The sequence below is a fragment of the Thermobia domestica genome, chromosome 7 (assembly GCF_964235325.1).
Source record: "Thermobia domestica chromosome 7, izTheDome1.hap1.1, whole genome shotgun sequence".
NCBI classification, from domain to species: Eukaryota; Metazoa; Arthropoda; class Insecta; order Zygentoma; family Lepismatidae; genus Thermobia; species Thermobia domestica.
Genome location: NC_137460.1, coordinates 295,359,689 through 295,374,101, shown reverse-complemented (window position 1 = coordinate 295,374,101; position 14,413 = coordinate 295,359,689). Strand labels below are relative to the sequence as shown.

At 36.4% G+C, this 14,413-nt stretch overlaps 1 protein-coding gene across 1 annotated transcript in view; it reads left to right on the top strand.

Moving 5' to 3' along the window:
* The window catches only part of LOC145691072 (tRNA (guanosine(18)-2'-O)-methyltransferase TARBP1), a 79,477-nt gene that overhangs the window by 27,512 nt on the left and 37,552 nt on the right, over positions 1 to 14,413 (top strand). The window contains exons 4-5 of the mRNA XM_081766728.1: positions 156 to 378; positions 8,154 to 8,306. Coding sequence (XP_081622854.1) covers positions 156 to 378; positions 8,154 to 8,306 — 376 coding nt within the window. The remainder of the gene's footprint in view (positions 1 to 155; positions 379 to 8,153; positions 8,307 to 14,413) is intronic.

Below are 14,413 nucleotides of genomic sequence, written 5' to 3'. Positions count from 1 at the left end.
TTTTGTGTGTGTCTGTGTGCGTGCGCGCGCGCTATCGATTGGTTAATAATTGATTATCGATTTCTATCTAAAGAGATCCCTTTCTATTCTAAAACTATTTTATTATTTATGTTCACTGTGTTATAAAGGTTTTTCTAATGATGCTTTCCTATTAGCGATTGTTATGCAGATGTTGAAGTTCGTGTTGTTGGCATCCGGTTGCTGTTTCTATTGGCGAAGGAACACCAGCAGCTAACTCCGAAGCTAATGGAAGTGTTGCTTCAGAGAGAAAAGCAGGAGTCGACCAATAAGCCTCGCTACTTTGGAGATTCTCAGCTCCACCGATTGAAGCATCGCGTTATGCAGGCTCTGCTGCTTCTGGCGAACATTCTTCCAAAGGTTAGGAGTGAATTTTCTTATGATTACTTTCTAATGCTTTTCATTCTTCTCACCGCTTGAAGATTTTTACTATACAGGGTGCGGCATAAGTAACGCCCTTTTCTTAATTACCCAAATTTATTACACTAGTTAAATGTATAAAATAAAGTACACTAGTTTCTGGGAAACAACTCCATGAAAACAACAAAACAACACCATTCACTGAGATTAAATAACATTTTCAAAATGCCCATATTCTTGATCAATACAATATTGACTTACAAACCTTTTGACACATTTCGACGTTAATTTCAGAACATTTGTCGGAAATTGCTTGTTTTAACTCACATTTTTTTTTGTTTTGTTTTGTTTGTTTGTTTCAGGCTGTAAACAACATGTTTCAATACACTCCACGAAAAAAGTCAGGTGGTATTAGGTCTGGTGATCTTGATGGCCACTTAATTGCTCCACGTTGTGGTATCCACCTGCCCTCAAAATGAATATTTAAGCATTCCCGAACGTTTAACGCATAGTGGGGTGGTGCACAATCGTGTTGAAAGGAAATGTCATTCTGATTTTGAACTTGGGACCAGAATTCAGTTCGTAGCGTATGTAAATAATTATCTTGATTAACAATAATCAAAGAATATCGGCTCTATTATTCCCATTGAAGAAATGGTAATCCAAACTATAACTCCTGGTAAGTTAACATGTTTTTCCAAAAAGACATTTGGGTTAGCTTCGCTGTAGTATACACAATTATGGCTATTGATATATCCATTCAACTTGAAAGTTGCTTCATCTGACCACCATATCTTATAAAGAAAAGTCTCATCTTCATTAACTTTGTTCATGAAAATTCTACAAACTGTAACCGCCTGTATTCATCTTCATTATGCAAACTTTGTAGCACACGAGGGATATAAGGTCTCATCTTAAGTTTGTTTAAGACTCTACGAACATTTGTATCACTAATACCTAACTCTTGAGAAAGACGTCTACTAGACTTTTGAGGAGTACTCAGCAATGGTTCTTTTACTTCTGAACATTTTTCCACACTCATTGCTGAGACTGGCCAACCAGATCTTGGAGCATCATTTACACTACTTGTTCTTTCAAATTTCCATATTAAACTTGTGATGTTTCGACTCTGCACTTGTCGAATGTTTAATTATGCAGTTAACAAACAAGTGGTTTCAGCACCATTTTTCTTATTTTCGTAGTAAAGTTGGACCACTCTCACTCTTTGCTCCTTTGTTGATAGCAAGGCAATATTTATTTCAAATTCCTATAATAAAAAGAAAAAATGATTTATTGTAAAACATTGTGAAACTAAACAAACGAACAAAACAAAAATAAAACAAACATCATGAAAGCTTAAAAGGGGGTTACTTTGCCTCACCCTGTATATTATATTTCCTTATTACCTAGTTTCTGTTTTTTAATTAATGTAATGCTTCTTTATTTTCTTCTCTTTCTCTAACTGAAGAAGCGTTTAGTATCAAAGATTAGTATCTAGTACATGTATGATTTACACTGTTTTCAGTTTGGTTCTGTTGTTAATAGTGTTTTGTGTATTTTTAACTATTTTATTTTATATTCGTAAAAGAACTGGAAGAGAAACTTCCATTTGTTGATTTATTTATCCTGTGGTTGTTGTGCGTTTATTAAATTGTTTTCAGTTGACATCAGAGAGTCATTATGTTATTATATAAAGATATTTGTTACAATTACGTGATTAGCATGCCTTTGTTCGTTTTAGTTGTGTGTAGGTAAGAAAACAGTGATATAAGTTTTCTTCATATTGACAAGTAGTGCATGTACTATGCTATTAATACGTTTGAATGGCATGGATGCTGCTGCAAATTACAATAGTGCTTAGAAATTACAAGTCGACACAAGTATATATAGATATATATACACCAAATTGGACAATATAGTTAAATTATGAAATAACAGTAATAACACAAAAAGCCTAAAAAGAAAATTCGAACATAAAATAGAATGAAATTTAATTTACACTTTGACAGTTATTTATTTGGAATTAGCACCGCATATGCAGTGTCACTCCTGAGATTATGACAAAGCTCGTATCTAATTATGTCCAGCTGTTTGTTAATACATTTCATGCGTGTGACATTTCATATTATCTCATTTTAGATCCGCCTCAGTTGGAGAAATAATATCAAGCTTTACGTATTTTGTTCATTTTTATATCTTTCATAAGTATATGCGAGCTCTTGAGAATTTTTTAAATGTGCTTTACATTAAGTGTTGTCTTACGAAGGATGTTGCCTCTAGATCAGTGGTCGAAGTGAGACGGTATGTGGTGGTATGCCATACCGCCTCTGGTTTTTCAGTGATGAAGGCATACCGTCTCTGGTTTTTTAGTTATCAAGACATACCGTCACTGCACCTTAAATAAATCCATTTTTATACACAGGTATTGACGAATAGCTTTGTACGTAAAAAGACTTCATTTCTTACGTAGAAATAATTTCCAACTTGACAACACATTTTTGTTCATTTTCCTACCTTTTGTTTTTAAAATGAGGTGACTTCAAAGGAATTCAACTAGTTTATATTTTGATGTGCCATATTGAATTGTATGTTTCGTAGGTATTTGTGTGTTCTTGTGTTAATTCATATAAATGTGTTTTGAGCATGAGTGGATTTAGGAGTTGTCTGCTGTGGGAGCGATTCTTCCAGGAATTTGAAATACCCCTGAGTCGAGTAGGGGTCTGTTATGAACATTTTCGTGTACAATTCTCTATAATACAACGTGAGGGAATATTTTAAATTTTTTCAGAAAGTGTTGTCGAGGGATCAAAGCCTTTCCATGCCCCCTCCCTCCCGTAACTAAAGAGAAGCTCTGGAGTGGTTTTCAGTGCATTATGCAAATAGAAATCCAATCTTTTAGGCAACATACCCTCACTATATTTCAACATGTAGAAAGCCGGTATGTCGAGTTAAAATTGTAATAAAACATACCGCCTCTGCTCTTTTTCCACTTCGAACACTGCTCTAGATCATTTGAAAGCTTCATCCTTCAGAGGTTGCTGGTGGAATATCGACTGTGCAACAGAGGACTAATCCTTCTCAGAAATTTTTAACATTTCTTTTAAACACTAGGAACAATATTTTCAGAACTTCAATATTTTTATTCATGATTACAGTTATGGCTTTCGGGTCATTTCCTTCTTTTACTATTCTTGCTGTAGGTGGGAATGTTATTAATTTGCTCTTAACAGTATATGGTTCCTGAATGTTTACTATGTCTATTTCATTTATTTCGGCAAATCTCCTTAATTCCATTGTGTCAACTTTAGATCTTTGAGCATTATTTTGCACTAATTTTAATTTTGTGATTTTGTTATGCATATTTGGTATGGACCAATGCCTGCTTGCCGGATTAACTAAAGTCGAAATATATTCGCCCGTGAGCATTGACTAGTTGTTTATATACGTTTTCTAAGTTCCAGTAAATTCCGCGTCGTTCAAATGCTTCGTCAACTAAGGCTACTAGTTCCCAGCCATTCGCTGGTAAATCATATGTACATAACTCCATCCTATCTACTTCTTCGAGAACAGGATATGTTACAGATCTTCCCTTCTCGTGGAGGTCCCTGGTTATTTGCCTAAACGCAACTGTTAATATCTGCTTATCTTCCAGCTTGGCTAATTTATATCGCCTCTCCATTTTCTCATAAAGTGGTCTTGGTTCTTTAAATATTGGTGACTTATCTGAAATATCTGTAGATGTCGATGAAATTGTTTGATCTTGAATTTTCTTTTCGTTGGGTGGGAATAAGTATTTTTCTTCACCATTTATAAATGAATTTTCCAATTTAGGTATTTCCATTTTTTTTTTTTTTTTTTTTTGTTTATGTTTATTCTTTCGGTTTTTCTTTCTATTCTCCAATCAAGTTGTAAATTCTTTTAGAATTAACTTCGCTTTCACTGATTCTTCTGTTTAAACATATTTGTTTTGTGTTACTATGTTTCCTTTCCTCTTTCTTTTTTAGGTCTTATTTTGTCTCTTCTAATTTTGCTTGGGGGTTTGTTTTTCCTAGTTTTACCTTTATGTGTGGTGTCTTTATCCATAATTAATCTTACTAATTATCCTTTCACGAGGTACTCTATAGGATATGATGCCTCTGTATTTGGAGTTTGGCATGTCTACACGGAACTAAAATATTTTTATCCTTTTCGTTACAGTCTTCACTTTTGTGTCTCAGTGTACCACAGTGTCTACATCTTACTTTATTATCACAATATTTTGCAATGTTCCTAAACTGCTGACAGATATAGCACTTTGGCACCACCAGGAAATCCTTAGCTTTATGTGATTAGTCGATGTAGACTTTATCCTTATTTATCAAGTAGTTGCTGATATTGGGGAGACTTCAATTACTAAGTGGCATTTCTTTTGATTCTTTTTCCCTGCACGAAATCTGGCCTTAAAGAAGCAGTTCGACTTAGAAATGCATTTTTTTACAATTTATTTCCATTTGTAGAGTTGAAAATTCTAAAAGGAATGGTGTTTGTTTGATCGCGATATGTTCAGTCGTTAGCGAGTAACAGAGGAAGGAAGATTTCCTGATGACGTCATAGGTAGTCAAGGAGCGAGAGGAAGCTTACCTACTACACAGTGCCAAGCATTTCGTTTGTGAGAGGAGCGGTGACACGTTCTAAGTGCGGTTTCCTTTTCCAGAACTGATTGCAAAGACTTACAAATATCATCTGCATGTAGAAAATGATATCTGATGGTGGGCTGTACAAACGTTTTTATAATATTATAAAACGTATCCTATAAAGCATGAGTTAAGCGTTTCAAAAAAAAAAAAAAAAAAAAAAAAAAAAATATGTAAATAGATGGCGGACGAGATTGCTGCAACACCTAAGTACCTTTTCTTTAAGCATTCTTCCGATTCCCGAACATAAGTATGTTCATTTTCACGTTTTGTTGCAATTTTTAACGCTGACACTATAATTTTGTGCTTCAAGGTATGTACAGGAGCGCAACATATGAGGCAAAAATGAAAAAACATCTGTAAAGTTTTCCAGAATACGAAAAACACTTCACCGGTTAAATTTCTTTTATTCGCATAGCTGTCCGCGGAACAACTCTCATCACCCATTTCATCATCATTGTCACATGATACAGAGAAATTAAACGATGAATCAATGTCTTGAGGAACAGTCATCGTCACTGATTCCTTCTACAAGCCGGTATATCTCACTCCCTAATTCACATTGTATAACTTATTTCTAAAGCAGTATCATCAGAATCATGAGTGACATCGTCTCTATTACCCTCTAATGCCTCGTCTTGACTACAACCGACAATTGCGTCTTGTACGATATTTGTACGTTTGTAACTGGACATAGATCGGTGCTTGTTCAATGGCTCGGATTTTAAACCTTTCAATAATATACTTGGAACAGCATTCTTTCTCAGTTTGCGTGTAAATAATTCTCCTGGCATTAGCCAGAAGTGGATCTAGACGCTAAAAACTCAGGGGGGGGGGGAGTCAACCCAGACTATGATATATATATCATGTTTACTAAAAACTTTCAAAAATATCTAAATAATAGCTTAAATCAATTTTGTCACTCAAAAACTGGGGGGCCTAGGCCCCCGACCCCAGCCTAGATCCGCCACTGGCATTAACTTTTCTTTCAGTAAACTTGACTTCTCGAAAGCAGGCTCTTCAAGATGTTTGGAACACGAGTGATTTTATTTGGTACATTTTTTCCCATTGATTTTCTTGAGCTATAATTTATATCGATCTGGTGATTTCTCATGACTTAGAAACGTAAGGAAAGATACTTTATGTCCTCAGCTTTCATTGCACAAGAATTACAACCGAAAACACAGCAGGTCTTAGGCATTTCTAGTTCACTTCACAGACACAGCACGCGTTGTACTAACACGTTTTTTCTACTTCACACTAGTGTTTCTTTCAGAAAAAAAAAATCCGGGGCGGGGGACACTTAGTATTCGGAGAGGCACATTATTTTTACACAGTACTATTATATTTATTATATTATAGACGTATTATTTTGGTCTCCTCCGGGGAAATCTCTCAGAGCTCCGGGAGATAGTGCCACCCTAAAAACATGTGTGGAAGAAACACTGTTTCGCACGACAAACGTAATTACTGCTCTCTCTCTACTCTTTTTATACTAATGCTGTAGGATAAACAACTAACAAAAACGTCCCTCAAGAATTCAACACAGAGCAAGACTGCTAACAAATCCAAAACACAATCTATTAAATCCAATGCACTATTAAAGGTTTTATCAGCTGCGTACAAGGGAGTGGTTGCTGACTCACATTGAGTTTCTTGCGTATCCCACCAGTGACGTCAGCATTTACGATTCATCAAAAACAAATGCCTGTAGAAGCTAAACGAGACGGCCTATCAAAATATTAAAAAAATACGGCTCTTATTTTTTGTTACTCTTTCTATTGCATCAAACTTGTTTTTAACTCGAACTGCTCCTTTAAGATGACTATAGGTTTATATTGAGAGATCTTAATGTTCGTGTGCGTACGCCTATGTTTATGCAACCTGACCCGTCAAACTGCCACGAGGATTGCCTAACTACCGATAATAATAATAAGAAATTAGAAATCACTCACCTCAACATTGAAGTTCATGGCAGCCACGCAGGAAGTAGAATCTTCGTTCCTTTTAAATAATACGTGTACTGTTTTCTAATGGTAACTAACACAAAATATTAAAGTTTTCTTTGATTTTTTTTCTAAACCACTTAACCGATTGTTACACTGTTTTCATTGTTTCTCTCACTAAATGTTCACACACACACTGCACACGAGACGCACTACTTCTCGCGAAACCGAGCTCCTTTTTTTGGAAGCACGACGAACGCACATCTACACGTTTATAACGCCAGTACTTGAGTCCAATGTTTCAAAATATAAAATAGGGTTATATAGGTTGCAGGAAATCACATGATAAACCTGTATATGGTAACTAGCCTTTGGCTAGCTGGGGGCTCTGCCCCCAGGCCCCCGCGTTTACTTGGCCTACGGCCTCCCACGTTTTAAATCCACAATTTTACTGAATTTCAAGTTTCTTTTCCTATTTCAACTAAGTAAAAGATAAGATTTTGTATCCCAAGAAAACACCCATTTAAATAACATGCGAATTTCTTCATACCCTCTTTAGACCCCTTAAAACTAAAAATATTCACTTTTGGCAGTTTTCCTGTGGGTTAGTCCCGGAAGACTACAGTCATGCCAAATTTCATCATTCTAATCCTGCCTAAACATTTTGGGTTGTAGAAAATGTCCCATATAAATAACATGGGAAAGATTTTTCAGTTCCCCATAAAACCACTCTAAAGTTGGAATTTTCTTTTTATTTTTGGTGATTTACTGAGGTAACACTAACGAAAACGTACAAGCATTCCGAATTTCAAGCTTTGTTCCAATTCCAATTCCAATTACCTAAAACGTGACATTATAGATAAAAAAAGGCCCTTTTAAATAACGTGGGGAATTCATTCATGCCCCCTGTAGACCCCCTAAAAGTGAAAATATCAACTTTTGGCAATTTTCCTGTGAGTTAGTCCCTCAGAAGCTACACTCATGCCAAATTTCAACTTTCCATGTCATGGCATATCAACAGGAAATACCCTCTATTGTATTACAGTGAGTGATTTCGTGTAGTTTTATATATAGGTATATATTTGTAATAGTGAAGTGTAAATACTTATAAAACAGTAAAACATAATTTGTTAACGAGACTTTTAATTTCTTTCAGGATGCTTGTGAGAGACTCCTGGGGATAATATTCGAAAATTTACTTCTTGAGAACCATCAACCCAGTGTCAGATATTTCCAAGAATGGCTTTTAGTTAGAATTTTATATTATTACCCGGATTTCAGAGGCAAGCTGTGGACTGTTTTTCAACAGGTACTGTTACCACGACATTTTAATTTTGTTTTCTCTACATTATTTACCTCCATGTATAGAACATCTTTTCATTGTTGTTTTATTTATTTATTTCTCATAGATATGTACCGTTTTTCTCTTAAAAAAAAAAAAAAAATAGAAGTCCAATTAGGGTGTCTGGATTTTGTAAACGAAAAACCGGGACACCAGTCTCAGAGTATATGTAAGGTCAGGACATTTGGTTGTGTCCCTTATTCCGAATTCCGATTTGTTGTGTTTAACAGGTCCTAAATATTGCGTTAATTAAGCACCCTCCCATGTATGATTGAAGATATACTGTTTTCTTTGTTGCGTCATCAAGAGTCAGAAACACTGCTCTAAAAAAAATAGAAATTTAGCATTTAGCAAGAAAAAATACTATATTAATGTGTAACACTTACATTTTACACTCCAGTTCATGGTCATTTCTTCCTCCTTTTATAAATGACCATTCCAGTGAATATTTCTCCTGAAAAGAACATTTGGCGCTTGGGCATGATGGAAACATTTTATACACCAAATACCAGCAATGTGAAATAAGAACGTTGACTTCACTCAACACCGACAAAGAAATTCAATTCACTTCACTTGCAAAGATATGTATAGTATACCCATTGGACTGGATAAAACGCTTTATTGTAAAATTGTGCCTAAGAAGACGGAAGACATGACAAAATAGTTTAAATGTGGTTAGCATGCGGCGACCGAAAGCAGTATCGCCATTGTTGAATAAAATTCCAACAATGAAGCAGTTTTGCGCTGCCGATTGAAGTATAAAATAACTAGTAGTTAAGGGTCGTCACCGGGAAGAAAGATGTTCTTCTCTATTGAAAGTGGTATTCAAGAAATTATTGCAATAACATATGCCCCTCTCTTGAATATTTTTAAAATCCTTTTTTTCCTTCTGGAAGCTAAACGACCCATAGAACGAAAGAATGGATATGATTTCAAACTCCCTGTTTGTTTAGTAAAATTAATTCGCCACACAAATCTTCCGAAAACATTCCGTTTTTAGGTGAGACATACTAGTTCTCCAGGCTGGCCACCCACCTGGAAAACCGGGAAAACATGCAAAAGTCAGGGAATTTACAAACACCGAGAAATGTCAGGGAATTTTGAAAAAATCGGGAATTTCTGCTTCGATGAAAATACAAGTATTTACTATCTTTCTGGCCATTTAGAGTTTCTGTTTTCATTCAAAATCCTCTCGGTTTCTGGGGGCTTCGCCCCCCAGACCCCTACTTGCAACAGTAATGAATCAGTCAGTACTTCGGTGCTAGCGGAGAGAGCGGAACCAATGCTGTTCGCGTGACCTTCAGCTAGCCAACAGCATGGTTGCAAACATGGTCTGTCTTCTGCTGTGCCAAAGCAAGTCGACTGTCACGTGATTAAAGCAAGAGCGTTGGTAATGTTCTATCGTGCGTATTATGTAATTATATTAAATTATAGTTACATTTTAAGTTGTTTGTGTCTGAAATGGCACTGTAAATGCATGCGTGCAGTCACAGACAAATATGGGAGTGATATATTACCATTTCATATCGTCAATTTGCGGGGCCTTGGTCGCAGTGGCGGCTTTTTAAAAGTTTAAATTTTATCATTACGAGCTAAGGGCAGGAAGCTTATGCAGCATCATAAAGCTGTATAAAGGAATTAGCACAACAGGTAAGCTTTCTTCCTTTAACTTGTATCGACAAAATTTTAATTTTTATCGATATGATTTCCTTCAAGACCCGCCACTGCTGGGACGAAGGAAGAGTGTAGAAGGGAGAATTCCATCTTCGGCGTTAATAAATTATTTTGTCAAATTCGAGACTTTTCGTATTACTGGTGGTAATATCGCATAGGCGTAACTAGATGAGGCTTGGGGGACAAAGAAGTTGCAAACTTTGCGTTGCTATCACACAAGTCAATATGTGTTTCATGGAGCACATTCCATCCGGTTTGCGCCAGCACAACGCAAAGTTTATGTATTAATTTTCGGTATACGGCATAGCAATTATAATGGGATTTTGCATTTCTTGCGTTGCATTGCAAAAACGTACTGCCAAAGTGAACTAGTGTAAAAACGCAATATAGCGTAAAATATGCAATGCCTACTTCGAAATCAACCTACCTCTTGCAGGCCTTACCGAAATTGATTTCTTATTAGTAATTTTTGAAGTATAAGTGAACGTTGGTTAGTATTGAAGTTGGGTAGTCAATGCAAAATTATTCCTCGTATATGTGCGGCGGTAGTTTGTTGTCTATCCTAACCTAACCTTGTTATGTCGAAATGTAATTGTCGAGTTTCTTAGTTTAGTTTAGTTTAGTTAGTTTACTGAAATTGCATGTTACGCCACACTCATGTCTAAGAAGTCAGTGTTGTGACCGTCTGCCCGGCCACAAAACTATGTTTTTGGACGACCAGTGTATTTCTTTTTAACTTTTATTCATGCAACGAAATTATTATTTTACTCATAGAAAAGAAAAGCAATTTCTCTTTTGGTGAGAACTTCAATTCTTTCTGTGTATGCAGGTGTTCTTCAGTCGCTCTTATTGTTTCTCACGGTGGAACAAAGAACTTGTTGTTTTTCAATGCAACGCTTATCGTCTGGACAAAGTGCTTCGTCGCAGCAAACTTTTTTTTCTTTCCCTATAATAGTTTCCAACTTATAGTTTTCGTTACCATGACTGTTCCATAGCAACATTTATTAAGATTGGGAATATTTTTGGATACGAAGTTGATATTGTGTGTGAATGATATTGTGTTTGTCGTGTTCTCACGCACTCGTATTACGTCATCCTTCCTACCGTGAGAACAAGTGTTTATGTCCTGCAGGAGTCGTAGATGGAATGACTCATACACACAACTACCATCGTACGCTCCTTTCCACTAAACTGTTTTACGTATAACAGTGGTGTATAAAAATCCTATAACCATGGGAAGAATCTATTAGTTTAAACTGCCACACTTTTTTCAACTATTATTTCCAAGCTTCACTCTCACGGGACCAAAAGAAATGTTGCCAGTGTTCTCTATTATAACATCGACCTATTGACATTGTGTATGAATGCAGAAAACTTTAACATTTTCTTTATTATTTTACATAATGCATTGTCAACCCTAAGTCTAGCGGACGGGTTGTTCCTGAGCGTGAGTAGAAGCGAGAGTTAGCAAAAGGAGTTCGTCGTAAGAGGAGTTAGCAAAAGTTCGTCGTAGAGAGAGCCAGTGCAAGACATCGTAGGAAGTGATAGTATGAAGAACATTGTGTCGCCACATTAATATATAGGGTGTGAAGCTAAAAAAGCGAACGAGTACCTCCTGGGCATGAAACATCCTTGTGAAGTCAAGAAATTTCATCAATTGTATTTCCCCATTCCCCTTGCCATTATCACGCAATGAAAGTCCTATCTCAGTGCTAATAGTAAATTTATAGTGCAAGTGATATCTAAACCAGGGCTATGTTTCTAGTGTTCGTATATAGTGTGTGCATATCTACATTTATTATGCAGGATTAAGTGTTTTATTCTTCATTTCGTTTATTCGATTGCCTCAATGCAATTTCTTCTGTTTGAGCATTTAGCTCTGTAAAGTGAGAATTTTGTGTGTTGTCAATGTATATATATATTTCTTATTCCGCTCCGTACCCACATATATTCATATTCAATAAATAGGAATTTACTTAAGTAAATATTATCGTCTTCATTCATATGTGTGTGAATTCCTGCGAGCAGACGGCTTGCCGGTTGCGTATATGTATGCGTGTGCATGCGCAAAAGTAAGTATAATGCAACCTGAGTCTCAAAAGCACCAACGTGGCTCATGTCAAATCACTGGTCATATTTCAATATTATCAATCTGCGCCCAAACAGAGTATGAGCCTGGACCAGAATTGTTATCAGCTGTTTTCTTAGGGAGTTCTTCGGGAGCCAGCATCCAAGGGAAACGGTAGGTAGCAGTGTTTTCAAACAACTGGCTGTTGAACTCAAATTTTTCATTGTTGCTTTCTCCTGTGAAGCACAATAAGTATACAACATTTTGCAAAAATTTGCAGAACTACTTTTAGCCTCAGCAATATGAGAAAGCAGGCTGTCACTAACTACGTGCTAGGTAAGAAACACAGTGCAGCTGTTAAGAACTCGTTGGGCAATCAGCAGATTTCAAGTTTTTGACAAAAGATCGAAGTGATTAGTACTGCCGTTGAAAATCCAGGATCTTCGTGTATTAGTAAAGAGGTGGCCGTAAGCGGCTTCAGAAGCAGATTATACCATTGTTCATGGGCTTGAACTACTGTTTAAAAGTGATCTCAATGAACTACAAAACTGCAGGCATTACGTTACTAGATTTGATGAAAGCCTTAACAAATTGCAGCACATGGACCCCACGATTTGCTTTTGGGACATGAATGAAAAACAAGTTTTGTCAAGATATTTGAATTCAGTTTTCCTCACATATTCAACATGTACAGACATTGAATCAAGCTTGAAGAGTGGCGTCTTAGGTTGAGACCTGGAAAAATGGCTCAAATTTCAACTGATGACTCTCATGTTAATTTCAGGTTTCTTAGTGAGTTGTAGAAAGATCTTGCATGTACTCTCTTTCAGATCCAGTCCTCCTTGATATTGGAAGTTGTGGGCTGCATACTATGAATTGTGCTTTCAAAGCTGCCATGCAAGTAACAGGCTGGAAATTAGAATATCTGAGAGCTTCTTATAATTTATTCGAAGACATTCGAGCTGGTCGAGCAGATTATATAAGATTCACAGCATGTTCCATGTTTCCTAAAAAAGAAATTGCAGCATTAGTTGGACGGAAAATGCAGAGGTTGCATCCCGAGCCATACAAATATACCACACGTGATGAAATATGTGCAGCGGGCTGCTGACGAGAGAAAAGTACCAGGGTGTAACAGCTTTGCTACTGTAAGAAATTCCATAAATGATTAGTTCCTTGGTGTAAAACTAGACTTGTTCACAACATTAGCAAATTTGACGGAGAGGCCCCCTTAGCTCTTTTCCTTGACAATTCCGTCTATGCCGTTGTGTTGTTTGTAGCTGTTCGTTTTGTGAAATAGTGCTTTGGTAGGCAAACCTTTAGTGAACATTGGCTATACATCAAAGGATGCTTTACGAAAAGTCAGTTCTATGTTTCAAAGAGAGATTCTTGAATTTCGCAGATTGTCATACAGGATGTCAGAAATTTGTAGTAAAAATAATGGACAGGTCGCCTTTGAAATCCAAGTTGACAAGAGTAATTTTGTTTCTGGATCCAAGCGTATTTGTGGATGACAAGGCAGCTGCAGAGTGTCCAATTGTTTGGAAATCGTGGTATCCAGAAATTAGCTTTCAGGAGCATTGGCTGATCAAATCGAAGCTGAATTTAAAACTTTTTCTCAGAATCCTCTGGTATTGGAGGCAATGAAGACTTATGACAGAAAATATAAGAGATTAGATGACCATTGGATGGAAATGCTAAATTTATGCGCATGATCAATGCAGGTGGCTGATCTTGTGAAATTTCTCCTAATTGTTCCTCATGGGAATGCCAGTATAGAGAGGAGATTTTCAATCAACAAAGAATGTTTGAATATCAAAGTGAGCTGAGTGTAATTGCACTAAGGAGGGTGCACGATACAATTTCGGCTGTTGGTGGTATAGAAAAGTTCAAAATTCAAAGAAAGTTGTCCATGCTGCCCTCAATGCTCATCTAGTTTATTATGATGAATCCCTGAAGAACCAGAAAGAGGAAAAGAAGAAACAGCAGAAGAGGAATGCCATTAAGGGTAAGATTGTTGAACTCGAAGCAAAGAAAATGAAGTTTGTTAGCTGAGGTCAAGGAGAAGCTGTCTGCAGTTGATGAGGAAATCAGTCATTTGAGGTCTTAAACATTTCAACGAATGTTGTATTAATCTCAATAGTTTGTTTTTTGGTGAACAGCTAGTGTAATGTGAGATATTAAAAACAATTCAGTGAATGTTGTGTTGGATTTTAGAAACAGTTACAGTGTGTCGTCTTTTGTAAGTAGTGTTACCGTTTTCACCCTTAAAAACAATTAGTTGGGTTTCATAAAATTTTATGTGCTTATTCGAGTTTGTCTAAATGTATAT